Raw genomic sequence first — 22,738 nt, forward strand, 5'->3', positions numbered from 1 at the left:
AGGGGGGTTTGTCCCTTTGCAACCTTTGGTGTGATTCTGTCAGCCCAGATAACCAGAGGTAGCTCTTCTGCCCATTTGCCCCCAATCTCCTCTAGTTTCTTTTTCAAGTTTTCAATGATAATCTTATTGCTGGATTCAGCTTGTCCGTTAGACTAGGGGTTCCTGGGAGTATATTTCTGCAACGAGATATTCCACCTAGCAAAAAAAGCTTCTGTCTTATTTCCAATGAATTGGGACCCATTATCACATATAATCTCTGATAGAATGCCAAACCTGCATATGATATTGCGTTTAATGAAAAATATCACCTGAGTTTCTGTAACCTGGGAGAACGACTCTACTTCTATCCATTTTGAGAAGTAGTCCATCATGGCGAGCATATAGACTTTGTTTCCTGGTGCTCTGGGCAGTGGTCCCACTATGTCCATTCCCCACTTCAAGAAGGGCCATGGTGAGATAACCTGGTGCAGAGGCTCTGCTGGCTGCTGGCTAACGTGGGCGTGCCTCTGACAAGCGTCACATATTTTTGCGAATTCCATGGCATCTTTGCGCATTGTGGGCCAGAAGTATCTCTGCCTCAGTGCCTTGTTGGACAGGCTCCTGCCCCCTGCATGGTTTCCACATTCTCAACTGTGGAGAGCATGCAATACAACCTGAGACTCTTCCCGATCCAGGCATCTGAGGTAGGGTCCAGCGAGGGATTTCCTTAATAAAACATCATCGATTAGTATGAATCTGGATGCTCTCATTCTGAAGCTCCTTACCTCCTTTTTATCTGCTGGCAAGGTTTCATTCTGCAGCCAGTCTATGTATGGTTTTCTCCAGTCTAGAGTGTTTTCTGTATTGCTGGTGCTGCACACCACTTCTGCTTCCTGCTGATATTTTAATGTTGGTGGCTCCAGCACGTGGACAATTGGAATTGTGGAGATAGTTCCTGCCTTGAAGGTTGCCCCCAGGGTGGCTAGTGCGTCTGCTTCAGCATTCTGGTCCATGGGGATTTGCTTGATGTTGAACGTGACAAATTTGATTTTCAGCTCCTTTGCTACCTCTAGATATGCCATCATCCTGGGATCCCTGGCCTCATAGCAATCATTAACATGGTTAACTATAAGCTTAGAATCACTGCAAACCTGAAGGTGTCTGATTTTCAGATCCAGAGCCAACTTCAGACCCAGGATCAATGCCTCATATTCGGCTTCGTTGTTTGTGGCTTTGAATTCACATCGTACGGCATGGACTATGAGGTCTCCCTGGGTGATTTGAGGACCAGTCCTACTCCTGCTCCTTTGGCGTTGGAGGCTCCGTCCACATGTAGCTCCCATACTTGTTCTCCTTTATCTTCTTCCAGATTCAGAATATCCTGTTCGGCCTGAGTGCGTCTTTGGGCGAAGTCGGACACAAAGTGCCGCGAGCACGAGATTTTATGGTATACGGGTTCAAACTTCAAATCGTAACCGCTCAAGTGCATGGACCATTTAGCCATTCTTCCTGACAATTCTGGTTTTCTCATGATAGTTTTAAGAGGATAATTAGTTATCATAAAAATTGTATGAGACTCGAAGTAGGGACGCAATTTATGGGATGCAGTAACTAGTGCAAGGACAAGTTTTTCTAGTGACGTGTACCTGGTCTCTGCTGGAAGTAGAGACTTACTGATATAATATACTGGATGCTGTGAACCTTCCTGCTCTCGTACTAATCTTTGCCTTATTGCTTTATACCTGATTGACGAGATACGAGAACAGTGGTTCTCCTGCTCGCCGACGGGAGAGGTGGGAGTCTTTGAGATAACGCTTGACTCTGAAATGCTTTCTCGTGATCATTCGTCCACTCAAATATTTGGCTCTTTCTAAGTACATCATAAAATAGTCTGCATCTGTCCGAGGATCTGGATATGAATCTGTTCAAGGCTGCCACTCTTCTAGTCAGGCGTTGGACGTCTTTCGGTTTTTGTGGTGACTCCAGCTGCAAAATTGCTCTGATTTATTCGGTGCTGGCCTCTATCCCCCTCTGGGTCACCATATACCCCAGAAATTTTCCACTGGATACTCCAAAGGTACACTTCGTAGGATTCAGCTTCATTTGGTATTTTTGAGGGTATTGAAAGTTTTACGCAGTCTTTGGTGGTCTTTGTGAAGCTTTGCTTCGATTTGACGACCATATCGTCTATGTATACTTCCATAGTTTGGCCTATTTGCTCTTTAAACATCATGTTTACCGACCTCGATAGGTAGATCCTGCATTTTCCAGTCAAAAGGCATGACATTATAATAGTAGATACCTCGCTCGGATCGAATCTTTGTCTTTTCCTGGTCACTAGGGTGCATCTTTATCTGTTATATCCGCTCCAGGCATCCGGGAATGTCGGCATCTCGTGCCTGCGGTGGCATCCACCATGGCATCTATGTGTGGTAGTGGAAATGGATCCTTTGGGCAAGCTTTATTTAAATCCAAGTAAAATCGATCGTGACCCTCCACTTGCCATTCTTCTTCGGAACCACCACCACATTAGACAACCATTCTGGATACTTTACCTCTCGAATTTTTCTTGCAGCAAGCAGGTTATCTACCTCTTTGTTTATGACCTGGTTCCTTTCAGAAGCAAATTTTCTTCTTTTCTGCTGCACAGGTTTATAACTTGGATCCACACTTAGCTTGTGAGTTATCACACTTGGGTCTATCCCTATCATATCATCATGGGACCAAGCAAAGCAGTCTATGTTAGTTCTCAATAACCGAACGAGTTCTTCACGAATTTTACCTGTACATTTAGATCCAATGAGAACAGTTCGTTACGGATGCGTGGTCCCGGGATGACTTCGTCCCGGCTCACTGCTTGAGGCTCAATGTACTCGTCCTGGATGCGCTGGCTCTGTAATTGCTATGCGGGCGAACCGGTTGTTGGCTTCAGAGCCACCTTGTAGCAATGCTTAGCTTCTTCCTGGTCCCCATGTATCTCTTGCACCCCCAAGGTGTTGGAAACTTCAGGCATTGGTGATACGTTGAGGGAATTGCTTTCATCTCGTGGATCCAGGGCCTGCCAAAGATCACATTGTAAGTAGAGGGTCCATCAATAACCAGATACCTTACCTGCTTGTTTACACCCCCGGCGTAGGTTGGGATGATGATTTCTCCTAGGGAGTGCTTTTTTTCGCCACTGAAACCAACCAAGGGAATTGCCTTCTTTACTAGATCTTTTTCCTTGAATCCCATTCCTTTGAGTGTCTCCATCATGATCAATTTGACGGAGCTTCCGGTATCCACCAGGATCTTCTTCACCTTGCAATTTCCTATGGGAAGCGTGATGATTAGGGCATCGTGGTGCTGTTCTGGAGCAGACCCTGCGTCTGTTTCCTCAAAGGTGACTGATGGCAGATTCTGGTGGTTAGTCCTACAGGAGTTTTCTGGTCTATCTCCTTTAGTTCTGGTTGCATGTCTCTTAGCTGCTGAATAGGTTAGCCCACACAACTCCGATCCACCTGTAATAACAATCACATTTCTAGTGCAATGAGGAGGAGGGGAGGGCAGAACCTGATCTGCTGAGTTTAATCTGGTTGTGTTTCTGGGGAAGGAGATGATCTAGGTTTCCTTGGTCATAGTGGAATTTGACTTCCTTTCTAAGGGAGTGGCATTCATCAGTGTTGTGGGTGTTGCTGCCGTGGAACTCACACTTCTTGCCTGTGTCCCTGCTGCTGGGGTTTCCTTCTGGAAGTTTTGGCCATCTGACTCTGCGTCCCAGCTCCTTCAAGGCTTTGAATAGTCCTGCAAGATTGGTGGTAAAACCATACTCACTTACTTTCGGAGGCAGATCTGCTTCGCTCTTTCCTTCAGAATTTCCAGATACTTTATTCACGCTCCTGCTGTAGGGTTTGGGTCTTTCACTCTTTTTCTCTACTGGAGCTTTTCTGGATACTGGGTCTGAATCGTAAGTGCCTCTTACGGGTGCAGCGTCTTCCTCCAGCCTCATCACAACAATTGCCTTTGATTGTACCTCCTCAAAAGTAGTGCATGGATGCATGGTCAGGTCCTTATATAGCTGTGAATCCTGGTGCAATCCTCTGCGGAAGGCTTGTATAGCGGTTGCTATATCGCACCTCGGAATTGATACTTTCTCCTTGTTGAACCTGTTCAAGTAATCACGTGTAGATTCCTCAAACCCTTGCACTATCCGGTAGAGATCACCGATGCCTTCTCCGGCTTTTATAACTGTGTGGCTAATCTTTGGTTGAAGGCATTGACTAGGTCGGCGTAGCTGGATATGCTTTTATTAGGTAGGCCAGACGAACCACTGCGGGGTCAAGCTCCTGACAGTGTTGATCTGAAACCCTTGCACATACAAGCTTCCTTTAGAGATCCAGTTGTGGTTATCACCATCATTTTCTGCTTGTAGTGGTTGATATGGTCAAGTGGATCTGTGGTTCCGTCATAGAGTGTCATAGCTGGCGGCACACATCCTTTAAGAACACCGACTAGGGCTATATCATCCACAAAAGGTGAGTCTGCGTAGCTGTCTCTGGCGGCTTTCTCCAGCGGATGGGCTACGCCTGGTATCCTATACATCAGCTCCCTCAGCTCTTGGTATTCTTTGCTCCAGTAATTACCCGCTCTGAAGAGGGTTAGAAAGCAGTGAAAGGAACTAGCAGGTGTACCTCCTAGCCTGGGTGCTCAAGAAAATTGGCCTGGTGCTGGGTGACTGGTTACTGGTGTTGCACTGATTATGGATCCAGGCTGCTATCCTGGTGTCTGCTGTAATCATCCGATCCAGGCTCCACTGGTGAACTGGTTGCAGGATGGAATTGCTGCATTGAGGACAGGTCCAGATTGCCATCCTGGTGTGCGGTGTGCGGGGTACACGAAAAGGGTGGAAGGTCGAGATCCTGATGGGGTGCTAAACAAAGCGTTACCTGTTGTCTGCTGTAGACTGGGTGGACTATCAAATAATAGGCATCCCAATCCTCTGGGCTCAATTGGTTCGCTGGGTGCTATTCCTGCCAGGTCCAGTCTGGTGACTAGTTCTGATGGAATTGATCGACCCGACCCTCCACCGTTGGTTCTGGTAGGAGCCTCTGGCGCTGATGCTGGCTTGGTCTGGACTGCTGTCACAATTTGAGAAATCAGGTTCTGGTTGTCGTTCCTCAGATCCTCAACGGCCCGACGCAGAGTGTCCATCCCCTGAATCATCACCTGCATCGGATCAAGCGCTGGTGATCCTCTGCTTCGGAAAACTTATGCGCCTGAGCCTTCCTGGGTCTGGCTTCTAGATCTGACTTCACCTCTGCTGGGCCGTTTTTCCCTCTTTTGGATTTGGGTGACTGGGTGCACCTGCTGCCTTTGGGATCTGCGGTGGCTTCTGAGGCTGGGGCATGGCTCTGGTCGACATGCTGACGGGGATTGTCTGGCTGGATCTGGGGATGCACTCACCGATCTGCGGATGCGAGTAAGTCCTGCTCCAGAAGACAGGGCTGACGTGCTCTGGCTGCTGGAGGGGTTCTGGCTGGTTCCAGACATGGTGACGGCTGGTTCAGTCTTGTGAAGTTTGGCTATAGAAAATGATCACTATGCCCCACGGTGGGCGCCAAATTGTTTTGGTAAAAATTAACCGATTATAAATTAATTATGTGAGTGATAGGAATATTCTAAATGCCAATTACGATTTGAATGCAATGATAAGAGCAACAAAAGGGAGACGAACGAAAAGAACGACACGGAGGATTTTTGGTGACGCGGAAAACCCGGTGTGGGAACAACAGCGGGAGGAGTCGGAATCCCGCCAATTTCGCACTATAATCGAGATTTTTCGTCAACAAGTAAGGAAATACAAGTATGATATTGCTAGAGTGATATCGCCAGTTGCGTATGGGTTTTTTAGGAGTGAAGTGTTGCCCGTACCGATGAATGTCTTGAGTGCTACCTTCCTCGCCTTTATATAGTTGTAGAATCTGACCTAGGGTTTTTGAGCTGCTTCTGCTTCTGTTGCTAAATTCCTGGTCAACTCCCTAAGGAATAGGGGGTAGTTGTTGACTTGGTCCTTTCCTTCCTTTGCACGTGGGCTTTCAACTTATACAATTTGTGTTTGTTTACTTTTCCATCCCATGGTCCACAATACGCCACCTCAACAATCCCTTTCTCCCCTCTTCTACCAATTGTCGCGCGCCACGTTGGCATCCCTTGTCACTTTTTCCTGCCAATGATACGCTGCCATGTCACGGATGATAAATGGCATTTTTTATCCATAACACCTTTCACCCAAGTGTGTTATCAAAGGAGGAGGGTAATAGTTCGGTTTATTGTCGATTAAAATGAAGTTCGGATTATTACGAGAAAATGACCTATAGTTTGGATTATTGCTGTTAAATCATCCAAAAGAAAAGTTGTTCTATGTCAACAAACGGATGGACAATCACGTATATGTGAGTAATGCATATAAACATACCAGAACATCTTTCAGTTCCGTACTAGAAGGTTTATTGTAGTACGTTTAATTTTAAATGTACATATAAATTAACTCCTTCAGATTTAACAAAAGTTCCGGGATCAAACACGATATCTTCTAATTCAACAAAATTCGCGGTTAAATTTGACAGATGACAATGAACAAAAGTTAAGGATAATCATTATCCCATGTTGGTCTTTATCTTCCTGGACCTGTTTTTAGTCATTGCCAACTCTATGTTGCTACCTCGAGGGTGATGAGTAAAAAAGTTTGAAAATACTTTTTTTTTTGGAACAATGAAACCAACACATGTAATTTAACTTCTAACATTGTTTACCATGAAATATTTGAGTATTTGGAATATTATTTGTAGTAGGCATACACTATATTAATATGTAACCAAGTATTTGCATAAAATTGCCAATTTTCATAATGTTATTTATTATTGACTAAACATCTAATTATTTACTTATTGAATCATCTAAATACTTCTACAAAGTATTATAATTTTCATAACTAATATTTTACCTGCATAAATAACTTTTAATGCATAAACTCATATTATACCCGTGCATTTATGCACGGGTTATACACTAGTGATTTATATAGCCAAGACCATACATACAAAACTATAATAAAAAAAACATAAAATTATAGCCATATGAAAATTATCGATTATCAAATATCAAAGAAAGAGTAGCATAGAAAGAGACAAAGAGTAGCATGATTTTGGAATCCAGGCATAACACCATTTATAGAGCAACGACTAAGGAGTCGTTTGGTTCGCTATAGGAAGATAGAATTCCCGGGAAGATTAAATTCATATGAACTTGAAAATCACATGAATTGTGTAAATATTGATTGCTTGAATGTGGAACTTCAATTTATGTGGGAACTCCCACTTACCTAGGGGGGGCTAGGTAAATGATTTCCTCCATTATGTAGGAATTGGAGTTCCATAGGAAGTTCTACTTCCCATGAATTGGGCAACCAAACAAGACTCCATTTAGCCATTTCCCATGATTTTCCAATTCCCATGATTTTAAAAGGCAACCAAACAACCCCTAAGGTTGTACAACTTTTAGTTATAATAGGACTCCACAACACACGATTATAATAAAATTTTTTTTGAATTAATTAAAGTAGAACTCAACTAATTAAAATGACTCCCTCTAGAACTCTTAGGAGCAAGGAATTAGATAGTTATCACGTCATTTATTATCGACGTTATGATCTTTTATTTTAAAAATCGATTTTATTTGTTTGTCTTTATTTTGTATTCTGTCTATCACTTGGATTTGACTTTCTGTAATGGCTCGAAAAAATGTTTCTTTTATTAATATAGATAGATATTGATTTACTACGTAGCGAAAATAAATAAGATTACATAAATAAACTCGCAGTCAACTAAGTGATCTAAACAACTCCTATGGTCCAACTTCTCACGCCTTGCATCCCATGCTCCCAATGCTAACTCAGGTACCAATCAATCTGCTCCCCAATAATTGGTTCATCACAGGTGTTTAACGAATACACGGTCAACCAAACGGTTGAGTATGAATATATAAACAACATGAATATAATAACAATCAAGATATGTAAATGCTTAATAACCAATTCACATCTCCGAGACACTCATTCACATCTCCGAGACACCCATTCATCCCGCCAATCCCTGGACCGGGGTATTCACACATTATCCACCAGCGACTAAGCCTGCGGCCTTCCAATACACATTCAACCAATTCAACCATTTCAACCATTTAGATATATGAAACATGAATTACTCAACAACTGATTTACTATAACAATCCATATTACTAATCACCCAGCAAATATTGTTCATTCTCCAAATAATAACCACCTGTCAATTAACACAAAACTCATTTCCAGTTGAGTAGAGAACCTATCTAATCAGCAAATTCTCTAATTAAATAGCTCAATCAATCCAAATAATAAAGCAAGCAGATACGATCACAAGTCATTCACAAATCCGTCACCTAAATAAACTAATAAAAATAATATACAAAATCACTAACTATTCTAATTACAAGAACTATTCTAATTACAAGATAATATATAATTAATTAACTAATCCCGACTCGATACTACCCAATTACTAATTATATGAACCATTAAATCAATTACATAACTAATTATACAATTATTATGGATTTATTATAATTTAATTCCCGACTCACAAAACCCGACTCATATCCCATGACTCACGGCTTTAATCTTGTGTCACAACCCATGGTTACACTCAAACAATCCCGTCTTAAACCACCCAACATACCCACATACACACCCATGAAAACAGCCACCAAAAACAGCCATAAGACCCGACCAAGTACCACCTACCATCACCCCGTGCACCACCATCACCACAGCCAGCCACCACCCTCGATATCCACCGCACACGTCCTCCAAAATTGCTAACTCAAAGTATTCATAGACCTATATTTAATCAACATTCTTTTTAATTTACCAATCTCTCGTTATCCTTCCCAAGGTATCCGGTTCAAAACTGAGAGGTTCATGGTACGAATAAGGCGCGCTTTCCCAATCGTACTAAGAGGGGCACCTAACAGCTTCTACCCGGAGTTCTTTTTATTAGACACATCCTACGTTCATTAGTTTCATTTGTTTAGGCTTGAGGATCGTTTTGCTCTGATATCACTTTGTAACACCCCCATTTATTCAAGAGCCTTTAGCTAGGCCTCCCAAGTAAATAGGACTGTTACCATCTCGGATTGCCCAGGTAGTGAATAACAAAGTGAAACAAACCAAAGTACTTTATATAAAATAACCATTGAAGGTCTTATTACAATTGTCAAACTGATTACATTAAACTATAATAATACAATTTACTATGCAGCGGGAATAAATAAGATTACATAAATAAACTCTCAGTCAACTAAGTGATCTAGACAACTGGTATGGTCCAGCTTCTCACGCCTTGCATTCCATGCTCCCAATGCAAATAACTCAGGTACCTGTCAATCAATCTGCTCCCCAATATTTAGTTCATCACAGGTGTTTAGCGAATACACTGTCAACATAAATATAATAACAATCAAGATATGTAAATGCTTAATAACCAATTCACATCTCCGAGACACCCATTCATCCAGCCAATCCCTGGACCGAGGTATTCACATATTATCCACCTGCGGCCTTCCAATACACATTCAACCAATTCAACCATATAGATATATGAAATATGAATTACCCAACAACTGATTTACAATAACAGTCCACATTATTAATCACCCCGCAAATAATGTTCATTCTCCAAATAATAACCACATGTCAATTAGCACAAAAATCATATTCCAGTTGAGTAAATAACCTACCTGATCAGCAAATTCTCCAATTAAATAGCTCAATCAATCCAAATAATAAAGCAGGCGGATACGACCACAAATAATTCACAAATATGTTACCTAAATAAACTAATAATAATAATAATAATAATAATAATAATAATAATAATAATAATAATAATAATAATAATAATAATAATAATAATAATAATAATAATAATAATAATAATAATAATAATAATATACAAAATCACTAAGTATTCTAATTACAAGAACTATTCTAATTACAAGATAATATATTATTAATTAACTAATCCAAACTCGATGCCACCCAATTACTAGTTATGTGACCCATTAAATCACTTATATAACTAATTATACAATTATTATGGATTATTATAATTTAATTCCCGACTCACAAAACCCGACTCATAACCACATGACTCACGGCTTCAATCTTGTGTCACAACCCATGGTTACACTCAAACAATCCCGTCTTAAACCACCCAACACACCCATATACACACCCATGAAAACAGCCCCCAAAAATAACCATAAGACCCGGCCAAGTACCACCTGCCATCACCCCGTGCACCACCATCACCACAGCCAGCCACCACCCTCGACATCCACCGCACACGTCCTCTAAAACAGCAGCAACAATGTAACACCCCCACACACCAAGGTGCCTTACCAAGACCACCCTAGCATATTGGGATGCTACCATCTCGGTTGCCCGAGGTAAAGTATATCAAAAGTCTAATACCTCGCATTTATAAAGACCTCACTTGACCGAGTAGACGATCCACTCGGCCGAGTGGAGCCCTACTCGACCGAGTGAAGGACCGAGTGCACTTTGGCAGAAGGCTGGAAGTTCTAGAAATTGCTCACTCGACCGAGTGGAGCCCCCACTCGATCGAGTGGACTGCCCACTCGACCGAGTGCCGGTCGAGATCAGCTTACACGAGAAACTTAGTTGGTAGGAGGTCGCTTTCAAAGCTTATCTTTTTTTATTTCTCACCTAAATCCCCTCTCCAACCTTATCATATCACTCTCTAAACTCCCAAAAATCTCTCTAAAACATCCACCAACTAATCCTCTCAAAACCTAGCATCCTCAAGTGAAGAATTCTTACCACCTTCTTCTTTCTTGTTCATCCACCTTATTTGTAAGTCGGTTTATGCTTTAGTTCTTTAATCTTATATTAGTAACATTAATTTATCTTAGTGGATTATCCCCTAATTAATTAGGTTATGGAAATTAAGATGGGTAATTAAGGGGTTTAATTAGTATAATTATTATAATGAATTATGATAATGAATGTAGTAATTAATTGTGTAGGAAGCTTCATTGAGGAGCACTTCTAGTGGCTAGCTTGAGGATTTGAGAAGATAAGCTTGAGGTAGGGTTTTCCCTACTTAGCTATAATGATATGAGTGTTTAATTATGCATTTATTGTCATTAATTGGATTTATCTCATGGTAATTGCATTATAACATGTTCTTGATAATTAGGGTTTATGATATTATATGGTTTCATGATAATTATGCAAATGTAAGTATGGTTAATGGTCACATGATGGTTACAATGCATTATAACATGTTAAGAAGCAATTAAATTAGAAGAAATGAATTAATGAAGAATTGAGCATTTTGATACTTGTTGTGTTTAATGTGATTACATAATTGTCTTGGTTGGAATTGTTTGGCTTGATTGTTATTTGGTTGACAATGGAAGATAGTGGTAGGTTCTTGGTTGTGATTATCGAGACGGAAGGCGGATGGGAAACCGTCTTTCGCTCAAGTTGCCCCTTGGAGCTTCCTACTCCAAGGGGGATGTGCACATTTAGTACTTGGGTTAGGGAAGGACTCGTGTGGTTGAGGCACGACGTCTGGCAGAGGACTCGAGTCGCTCTCGGGCCCGGTACCACGGACATGTTCCGAGTACATAGTATTGGTTTGTGGCGTCTTGTACGTGTCCTGACCACGGGTATATGGAGGTGAGTATGTTGGAGAATGATTGGAGTAAAATGAGGTGGGTGGTCCGTAATCAGCCCAAAATAGGCTCGAAAAACTCAACAAAACAGCAACAAATTGCAACATAATTTAAAATTGTCACAAATGACACAAAAACAAGAATAAAAGAGACCTAAAACCGGGCTAAGGATAGGACGGTCCCGGAAACCGTTTGGCTTTACCTCGCCCTCTTATTATCATGAGTAAACGAGAAACGGAGGTGGAGCCATAACCAAGAACAAACCCAACTAACAAACGACATATTACAAGACCTGAATGACAAAAGTAACAGTCAGGCGGAGTGTTGCTTACGACTGAAAACAGGCTGCTTTTTGTGTATTGTTTGCTCTCGATTTGGGGCTGTTTTGGAGGGTTTTAATTTGAATGCATAAAATGGAAAAGATAAAAGGATATGACTTGAGCGAGATCACGAAGCAAGCTCAAGACTCAGAATTTCATTCAAGATCAATAAGCATGAACTAATTCCTCCTCAAACACTAAGTAATGAGGGATTTTCCGCACTAAGCAAGAAGAAATGCCCAAACACTAAGAAAGAGACTTAGGGTTTTCAAAGCCTCTCATATTCTCATTCTCATAATCTGATTTTTACATCGATAGGTGAGCCATATATATAGAGACTCAAGTTAAATCTAGGCCATACATCTAACAACAAATCCTAAGGCCATAATTAAAAGAGAAACAAGACAAAAGTACAAGTTGACATTTTACACCTAAAACTAATCACAAGAGTCCGAAATGGACAGCTCTTGGGAGCAGCTTGGGTGTCCTTTTCTTTGCTTGCAAAGTTGTTCATTTCTTTTTAATTGCTTTGATACCTTTAGGAGACAAAAAGGGGGACCTTTTGTTGTCATTTTATCCGTGGAATCTTGCAATTGTGCTCTTCAATTTGTTTGGTTAAACCGGCTATTTTAACACAATAATTCGGCCAATCCACATTTGTTTTAAACTCCCTTTATTGAGAAAAGTTTGTCCTCAAACTTTCGCGGTTAAGAACATGGTATAACAAAAGACGATTTCAAAAGCAAAAACATTTTTAGAAAAATGTAGTGTAGATGTTAAAGAGGGCAAACAACAAGAACCATCCCAACCCGAGAACACATAGCACGTACTTGGGACCTAATTCTAATCCGAGAATACACAGCACGGACTTAGAACCGCCTTCTTAGCCAACACCCTAGAACACCAAGGACCCCCTTTTCCCAAGATCGTCTTGGTTTGAGAAAACGCAAGAGCCGAAGCTATGATACCACTAGAACTAAAACTGCCAAGAGCTGTCCATTTCGGACTCTTGTGATTAGTTTTAGGTGTAAAATGTCAACTTGTACTTTTGTCTTGTTTTTCTTTAAATTGCTTTGACACCTTTAGGACACAAAAAGGGGGACCTTTTGTTGTCATTTTCTCCATGGAATCTTGCAATTGTCCTCTTCAATTTGTTTGGTAAAACCGGCTGTTTTAACACAATAATTCGGCCAATCCACATTTGTTTCAATAATTGTCATGCATTTTATACTTTGTTGGAATTATGGTTGTTGTCATAGCATCTATCACATGAGCATGTAGTCTTGATCATTGCATATATTGAACATTTATATTATTAAGCTAACACTTGGGTTTTAAATATCTGTGGTGAACCATATATATGGTGATTTCCGCCTATATGGGGAGCAGTGTTTAACAGGTTAGCGTGATTTGACTCGAGGGCTTGGGAGCGGTCTTCCTTAGATGTCATCACTTGTGTTTATCTTAGTTTTTGACAATTAAACTTCACTAATTTCAATTTAATTGTATTAAATGGGATGGTATTTACATCCCCTAAACTTGTAACTATTTAATCTAACAACTTATCTATTTAAGTTTAATGTTAAGTACTTCTTTACTCGATTGTTCGCACTACAAACTTGGGAAACCAAGTCTTGTAATGTCCTCATGTGTTGGGAATGCCTTGAGGAAGGATCCCGACTTATGGGGGTGTTACAAAGTGGTATCAGAGCAACGGTTTTGGAGCCTAAACCAATGAACCAATGAAGTAGGGTGTGTCAATCTAAAATGAACCCGATTTGAGTCATAGAGAACTTGTGACAAGCTTGGGAGACGTCCCAAGGTTGTGCTCTCGTCCTCTTAGCTTAAGTCGGTCACTACGCGTGGGTAATGGGGCGTACTTGGTGCATATGGTCGTTGCATACTTCTTGTTTGGTGTTTGTGAATTTATTGCATGCTTAGTGATATTTTATGTGGTAACATGAATAGTAGTGGTGGAGTTAGAGAAGAACATGTTGGATGTATAGGTGTAAGCATATTGAGATATAAAATTGAGTAATTCTTTCAAATATGGGTGTGAATCACGTGTTAATTATCGTCACATATGAATTGTATGTTGTATCTATGTTTCTATTTTCTCTATACTTGCGTTTAGGAACATGCAAATAGGGATATATGTGGACTTGTGTGAGCCGGAATGAGTATATAGCCCCATAACAGGTTTAATCGGCCAAGTGAAAAGAGGGACTCAGTCGACTAGAAGGCACTCGACCGAGTGCCCCTGCCACTTGACCGAGTGGATCCCTTTCCAGACTCTAAAAACCTCCTGTAAGTTGTGACACTCGACCGACTAGAGGACCCATTCGACCGAGTGTGGATCAGTCGACCGAGTGGTAGAACCACTCGATCGAGTGGGCCAATGAGGAATATCTGGAAAGCTTCTGTAAGTGAGACACTCGACCGAGTGGGACACAACTCAACCGAGTGAACTCATCACTCAACCGAGTGAGATCCTGCACTCGATCGAGTGGACCTGTGTAGTGGTCAATACCATTGGTCTCCTATTTTGGGACATGTATTGACGTTTGTTATACTTATCGAAGAGACATAATGCCGAGACCCCGCGCAAGGACTCCTTCACCTCTACCCCGCATGTCCGAAGAAGAGATGGAGAGACTCATTGCTCTAAATGAAGCCCTTACCGAGGCCCTTAGAAACGTCACTAGGGAGAGAGACGCGGCGATGGATGCCTCGACCGTGAGCACCGCCATCTCGCGTCACCGCCCCACCAAGTATCTTGGCGTGGGGGAGCCTTATCTCTTTAGTGATTGGGTAAATGAAATGGAAAATGTGTTTAAAGTGGTAAGATGCCCCGAAAAGCTCAAAGTGGAGCAAGCCGCATTTTACCTAGAAGGCCTTGTGGGAGGATGGTGGTACAAGGAGAGGGATGCTATTAGGGAATTATATGAAGCGAAAGGCGAGGCCGCCATTCCTTGGACCGACTTCAAAGTGGAAATGAAGAATGAGTTCATTCCCGAACACGTGAGATGCAAACTTCAGGCGGAATTCGACTGATTTGTTATGACCGATGCCATGACGGTGCAAGATTACTACATCCTCTTCAACGAGCTCGCTACTTATGTGGAAGACCTCAACCTTAGCCAATCTCACATGGCTCTCAAATTTGAGAGGGGGGGGGGGTGTTGACCGTCAAGATATTGGAGAAGCTTTCACCTGGAGAATTGTCTAGTGTAAAGGAGGTATACGCTAGGGCCAGAAATGCGGAGAGGCTCCTCAACATGACCAATGATGCTAAGGAGAGGTCCGAAGAGAAAGAAAGACCGAAAGTGAAGGCGGGGGAAATCAATCCAAGAAGTCTAACTACAATCAAGCTAAGTCATATTCGGGTGGAGCACAAGCAAGTGGCTATGGAAGATGGGGTAGTTACGAAGGTAGAGCCGCGAGTGAAAGAAGTGGGTTAAGGTGCTATAATTGTGGTGGCTTTGGCCATAAGAAGGTGGAGTGTACTAGCACTCAAAAGAGGCCCAACCGGAGGTTTCGGCAAGGAAACTCGTACTTTACTCCTTCTCTCAAAGCGGGACAAATAACCGGAATTAGGGGGCATGAAGCAACCCGAGAAATGCTAACCTCACTTTCAATGGTGGAAACAATCGGGGAAACTTCAACCGGGGAGCCCTATCTAGGGCAACAAGATTCACGGGAGGTAATGCTTCGAGGACTAGGCCAACCCAATCGGCGAGTACGATACAAGGAGAACCCAAGTCTAGTGGAAAACTCTTTGTCATGTATAAGAAGAGCGCCAAAGAGGATTCCCATGTTGTCTCCGGTACATTTCTTGTTAATTCACATCCTTGTTTCATTTTATTTGACTCGGGAGCCACTTATTCGTTTGTGTCTAAGAGTCATGTGTCGACCCTAGGATTGGGAGAAGGAGAATTAGCCAATGACGACGTGTCCTTACCTTCGGGAGAGTCTATCACAAGTTCAAAAGTATATAAAGAAGTGTCGGTCATAGTACATGAAAAAACTTTCCGGTGAATCTTTTTGAATTTCCTTTGGAGGGGTTTGAGGTAATTCTGGGAATGGATTGGCTAAGTAGACACAAAGCCAATATATATTGTTATCAAAAGAAAATAGCTTTGAAGGGACCCAAGGGTGCTAGGGTGTCATACAAGGGTTATATGGTCAAATCCAAGGTGAAACTCATTTCGGTGATGACCTTCAAGACATGTTTGAAGAAGGGTTGTCCTATGCTTTTGTGTCATGTGTGGGACACTAGTACGAAAGGACCACAAGCTCAAGAAATACCAGTGGTGGTGGACTTCGAGGACGTGTTTCCGGAGGAGTTACCAGGATTACCTCCACCAAGAGAAGTGGAATTCGGGGTGGATTTGAAACCGGGTGCGGGACTAGTCTCTAAGGCCCCGTACCGGATGGGTCCAAAAGAGTTAGAGGAATTGAAGAAACAACTTTGGGAATTGGTGGACAAGGGGTAAAATAGACCTAGTTTTTCGCCATGGGGAGCGCCGGTTCTATTTGTGAAGAAGAAGGACGGGACTTTGAGGTTATGCATCAACTATAGGGAGTTTAATAATGTCACCGTCAAGAACAAGTACCCTCTACCAAGGATTGACGATTTGTTTGATCAATTTAGTGGAACCGGAATATTTTCAAAGATTGACCAAAGATCGGGTTATCATCAATTGAAGATCAAGGAAGAGGACATCCCAAAGACCGCATTTAGATCAAGTTACGGGCATTATGAGTTTGTGGTGATGCCATTTGGATTAACGAATGCACCGTCCGCGTTCATGGATCTCATGAATAGGGTGTTTAGTCCGTACTTAGACAGATTCGTAGTGGTATTCATAGACGATATTTTGGTCTACTGTAAGACCAAGGAAGAGCACGAGGAACACCTAAGAATCGTTTTGCAACTTTGAGAGAGCACCAACTTTATGCAAAGCTTAGTAAGTGCGAGCTTTTGTTGGAAAAGGTGGCTTTCTTAGGCCATGTAATATCATGAGAAGGAGTTTCCGTGGATCCTACCAAGATTGAGGCCGTGTCTAAGTGGGTGGCACCCAAGAATGTAGCGGAAATTCGAAGCTTCCTAGGCCTAGCCGGGTATTATCGACGGTTCGTGAAAGACTTCTCCAAGATTGCTAGACTTTTGACATCATTGATGAGAAAGAAGAACCATTTCAAGTGGGACGGGAGTTGTGAGACGGCCTTATTTACCCAAAGGAGCGCCTAACCACGGTCCCGTTGTTAGCCTTGCCGGAAGGGAGTGAAAATTTTGATATATACACCGATACTTTAAAGAATGGCTTGGGATGTGTGCCTATGCAAAATGGTAGAATCATTGCTTATGTATCGCGGCAATTGAAGACCTATGAGGAGAACTACCTAACACATGATTTAGAGTTGGGAGCCGTTGTCTTTGCCTTGAAAATTTGGAGGCACTACTTGTATGGATCAACCTTTAAGGTATTTTTCGATCACAAAGTTTGAAGTATATCTACACCCAAAAGGAGTTGAACATAAGGCAAAGAAGATGGATTGAACTCATTATTGGGGATTATGATATGGAGATAAATAGATAATATATCATGAAGGGAAAGCTAATATGGTGGCCGATGCCTTAAGTAGGAAGTCGGTGCATTCGTTGTGTACCGACTTATCCATGCTAAGGTTGAAGGAAGAGGTACGGAAAATGGGTATCCATGTGATACGAAAAGGAGAAACAATGGGAGACTTGACCTTGGAACCCGAATTGTACGACGAAATTCGGGAGAAGCAAGCAAGTGATGTGAAGATCCGAGAGTGGAAAAGAGTGCTAGAAAACGGAGAACCCTCAAGATTTGAGTTACATGGGGATGGAAGCCTTAGATTCAATGGGAGATGGTGCATACCGAATGATGAAGAGCTTAGGAAAAAAGATAATGAATGAAGCTCATAACACACCTTACTCGGTGCACCCTGGTGGTGATAAGTTATACAAGGACCTTAAGAAGACATTTTGGTGGTCAAAGATGAAGAGGGAAGTGGCGGAATTTATAGCAAGATGCTTGACTTGCCAAATAGTGAAAGGAGGACACAAGAGACCACAAGGGAAAGTACAACCATTAGATGTGCCGGAATGGAAGTGGGAGTCGATATCTATGGATTTCATAGTAGGATTACCAAGAATTCAAAAGGGGAACAACATGATTTGGGTCATTGTGGATAGGTTAACCAAATCGGCTCACTTCATTGCAGTGAAAGACAATCTGAGCAAGGTGGAGTTAGCTAATGCTTATTGCAAGTATATGGTCACACTTCATGGATTCCCAAAGGATATTGTATCGGACCGAGACTCGCGATTCACTTCAAGGTTTTTGCAATACCTTCAAAGCTCCTTGGGTACTCAATTAAAGATGAGTACGACCTTCCACCCGACAATGGATGAACAAACGGAGAGGACCATTCAAACGTTGGAGGACATGTTGAGGGCTTGCATCCTAAAATTTGGAGATTCTTGGGAGGATAGGCTACATTTGATTGAATTTCATAAAAATAGCTACCATGCTAGCATTGGCATGACACTGTTTGAAGCCTTATATGGAAGGAAATGTCGGAGCCCAATTTGTTGGGATGATAGCACCGAAACCATCTTATTGGGACCTCAAATGATCCAAGACATAATTCATCAAGTCCATGTAATCCGAGACAAGATGAGGGCGGCACAAAATAGGCAAAAGAGTTATGCCGACTTGAGAAGTGACATTTAATTTGTAGTAGGAGACAAGGTGTTACTCAAAGTTTCACCCATGAGAGGAGTTATGAGATTTGGGAAAAGAGGCAAGTTGAGCCAAAAGTTCATCGGTCTCTATGAGATATTGAATAGAGTCGGGAAAGTGGCCTACCATTTAGCACTTCCCCTGGCCTTGGACCGAGTTCACAATGTTTTTCATGTGTCTCAATTGCGTAAATACATAAGTGACCCTTCACATGTACTTGAGGCGGAGATGATTGAGCTAGATAATGCTTTAACATATGTGGAAATGCCCACGGAAATCCTAGACCGGAAGGTTAGGAAGACAAGGAGTGATGAAACGGTGTTGGTAAAAGTATTGTGGTCCAACCATCTAGTAGAGGAGGCCAAGGCAACCATGAAAGAGCGATACCCTCACCTTTTCGCACAGGTATGAGTTTGGTTACGAGGTCGTAACCGTGTTTCTAGAAGGGTAGGGTGTATTATGCAAGTACAAGTGGCACGAGATTTTCTTATTTCTCCTACTTAGTTGGTCACCACCTAACTTTATAACTTTTAGAGGTCATAGAATACTAGTCTCATGATTACCCCGACGTACCGTCTTACACATTTACTAGTAGAAAAAGTGCCATTGACATCGGTTATTTTGCCCTATTTACATCGGTTTTGTGGCGATATTTCTGGGGGCGACGTATATAGTATTTTTAACCTTAACATCGGTTTTAAAACCGATGTAAATAGCATACAATATACATCGGTTATAGGTGAAAACCGATGTTAATAGTGTCTCAATTACATCATTTTTGGTCTAAAACTGATGTAAATATTATCATTATTTACATCAATTATTTCTCAAACCGATGTATGGTACATGACAATAACATCGGTTTATTTTCAAAACTGATGTTAATACTTCCGTTAATTCATTATATCAATACAAATTAAATAATTTACCCAGCGATTACATGCTACATGAATTACAGCAACACCTATTTATGAAGTTTACATTCTTACACTATTAGCACCTTGCAAAATCAATCAATATACAAACAATAACCCTGCAGCTCATGCCTTCCAACAATTCAAATACAACTATCTGTTATACCAAAAAATATCATAGCGTATTACAATTCCGTCCATTCAAAGTAGTTTAAAACACTATAAAAATTCAAAGGGCGTTATTACATAATACTGAGATAGCTGCACTACAAATTTTAAGGTTCAGTGTCTGGAGGATAAAAAACAGTTCGAGACAATAGATCAAGATATATTTTCTATGTCGCCCTCTGATGATGCGTAGTGTACAGTAATATCATACATCCACTTCATAACATAATAACCACGTTCATAACTCTCTGTCTGTTGAGGGCACTATATTTATACAAAATTAAGAGTTAAGTAAAGCCTCTAACCTCATAGAATCTAAGACACAAATAAGCTATGGGCACAAGGTAATAAATTAAAATTAAATAAAGTGACTTAGTATACACTACGGTCACAAGTTACCAAATTTTCGTACAAAGCAATACAGTCAAGAAAAGTCAAAAGCAGCCTAATTTCAAAAATACTGAAATATTTACATAACACCACCAAAGAACAAACGCATCAGCAAAATTTTTCCCCAAAGCACCAAAAATATAATATAAGATGCTCAACTAAGTTTCGAATGCAGCTAGGCTTAGATGTAAGGCAACGTGTTTAAGGGCTGAAAAAGGGCAACAAGTTAAAGTGAATGGCTTTAGACGCTTAGCAAATCATGAATATAATGCTAATAAGAAGTGGAGGAAAGAGTATCTATGGTTATGTATAAGTGTATAACGAGTGTACGGCTTACCACAGCGTCAAGTATTTCAAAATGGCATCAAAATAGATTCCAAATCAGGCAATCTGCATACAAAATCCAAATATTTGTACTACGGCAAGAAAGTAAAGGATCACCAAATGTTGCGAGAATTGGAGTATATAAGCAAGTATGCGATAATTTAATAAGGGGTTTGGCTACTGTAACACCCTCATTTATCTAAGAGCCTTAACTAGGCCTTCCTAGATAAGTGAGATTGTTACCATCTCGGAATGTCCGAGGTAGTGAATAAAAAAGTTTAGCAAACCAAGGCAATTTAAATAAATTAATCTCAAATGTCTTATACATATTTTTTTTCTCAAAATAAATACAATACAATCTTGCAGCGGAATTAAAAGACAACTAGTACTGATAAATAACTAAATAGTGAGCTAAAGCTAAGTCGTCCACTCCATATCCTCACACGCCTCCCAAGCTCCTAGCCAAGTAGTCTCAAGTATCTGCCAAGTCTGCTCCCCAGTTACGGTTCATCACAGGTGTTCATGAATATACTGTCAACCACGAGGTTGTATAGGAAATAAACTAAACAACAATAATTATTCAATATAAAACACAACCAACCGATATCCAGTCATTTCCAACTCATCCAACCATACCGTAACTAACTCAACGATTTCACTGGCAGTAGCACAACCATCCTTAACACCGTGTCATGCTCAACTCAACTGGCAGTGGTACTCTCATACCATGCTCAACTGACAATAGTACGCTCCGTACTATGCACAACTGACAGTAGTAATCACTTACTATGCATAACTATCTGGCAGTAGCAATCACTTGTTATGCGTAACTGGCAGTAACAATCACTTATTATGCACAACTGGCAATAACACACTCCGTATTATGCTCAACTGAACAACCATCGCACCACACCATATATAACCAACAATAATGAACAATAACAGTCCAGTCATACGGCTCCATCAACAACTTAGCATACACATATACTCCGTCTCCAATACTCATTCATAATATTAACATTAACCTCGCCATCCATCACAATTCAATATACATTCACATAATAATAAAATACGAGTTGAGTAGGTAATTCCTACCTGGCAAACAATTACTCCAACGATGCTATTCCGAGCAACTCAACTAGAAACAATCCGTCACCTAGCAAGTATGATAATAATTACAATACCTAATCAAACTAACTATTTAATAATTAAACTCTAATTACAGGACTAGTTATATTAATTATATAAGTACGTAGTTTAAATAATTATAAACCTGTGGTCAAACCCGTATCAAAACCCAATTAAACCCGTTCTCCAACCCGTCTAACAAAATCCCAACCAACTAACAATAATAATATTAATTAATAAAATAATAAATAAACAACTATACTAACACACACCTAAACAACTACACTAACGACTACACCATACCCGACACCAAGCTACTACTACCACGCTAGCTTCACTCCACTCGTATGCGAGCCACCCAACTCACCATGACCACCACTAAGCAACCCACTGAGTCGCCGTCACTGTCCAGTACACACCACTACCTCTCACGGCGGCAACCCACAACAACCAACAACAACCTTAACAACATCACGACATACAACATACGAACCCGACTCAACTTAGACAAACTCACGGTTTCCACCATTAACACACAACCAGACCCACCGGTAATCGCACCACCGCTGCCCCACCTAGCCATGGTGTCCACCACCCAAGACCACCACCATACTCGACCACAACAGCCTCCACACCAGCAGCAACAATAGCAAACACCATCAACCAACTCGCCTACACCCGTATAAACGACCTATTTACACGACTAACCACCTCTCAAACCGCCATCCCTGACCATCAACGGACAACCCAGACTACCACCATCAACACTACCCAAAGCCGAGGTCAGTATGGTCACGGTCTAGTCGACACAAGGTGGTCCCACTTCTAGTGTTTACATGGTTTGCAACAAACACCACACCCCTAATTCGAATTCCGGCCAACCACCCACCAAGGCGCCACCTTGACCACCCATAACCACCCACCATGGTCGACCCATCACCTCAAGTCAACCCAACCTAGG

The 22,738-nt window shown here is 41.4% G+C and overlaps 2 protein-coding genes and 1 long non-coding RNA gene across 6 annotated transcripts in view; all 3 read right to left on the reverse strand.

Annotated features, from left to right (window-relative positions):
- Positions 1-626: 626 nt before the first annotated feature.
- On the reverse strand, positions 627-1,322 carry LOC141628700 (uncharacterized). Its single transcript, XM_074441804.1, has one exon. The coding sequence runs from the start codon at positions 1,320-1,322 to the stop codon at positions 627-629; it is 696 nt and encodes a 231-aa protein (XP_074297905.1).
- A 1,559-nt stretch (positions 1,323-2,881) lies between these two features.
- Positions 2,882-4,018, reverse strand: LOC141628701 (uncharacterized). Its single transcript, XM_074441805.1, has 3 exons — positions 3,532-4,018; positions 3,091-3,479; positions 2,882-3,037 (listed from the first exon to the last, which is right to left on the reverse strand). The coding sequence occupies exons 1-3, from the start codon at positions 4,016-4,018 to the stop codon at positions 2,882-2,884; spliced, it is 1,032 nt and encodes a 343-aa protein (XP_074297906.1).
- Positions 4,019-9,291: 5,273 nt separating this feature from the next.
- Positions 9,292-22,738, reverse strand: part of LOC141633072 (uncharacterized) — a 34,719-nt gene continuing 21,272 nt past the window's right edge. Inside the window, exon 4 of one of the 4 annotated variants that reach the window (XR_012537883.1) lies at positions 9,292-9,441. This is a non-coding gene — a long non-coding RNA (uncharacterized LOC141633072). Of the gene's footprint in view, positions 9,442-19,973; positions 20,200-21,021; positions 21,139-22,738 lie in introns of those variants that run through there. The other 3 variants (XR_012537880.1, XR_012537882.1, XR_012537881.1) reach the window with 3 other exon arrangements.

This window comes from Silene latifolia, chromosome Y (assembly GCF_048544455.1).
Source record: "Silene latifolia isolate original U9 population chromosome Y, ASM4854445v1, whole genome shotgun sequence".
NCBI classification, from domain to species: domain Eukaryota; kingdom Viridiplantae; phylum Streptophyta; class Magnoliopsida; order Caryophyllales; family Caryophyllaceae; genus Silene; species Silene latifolia.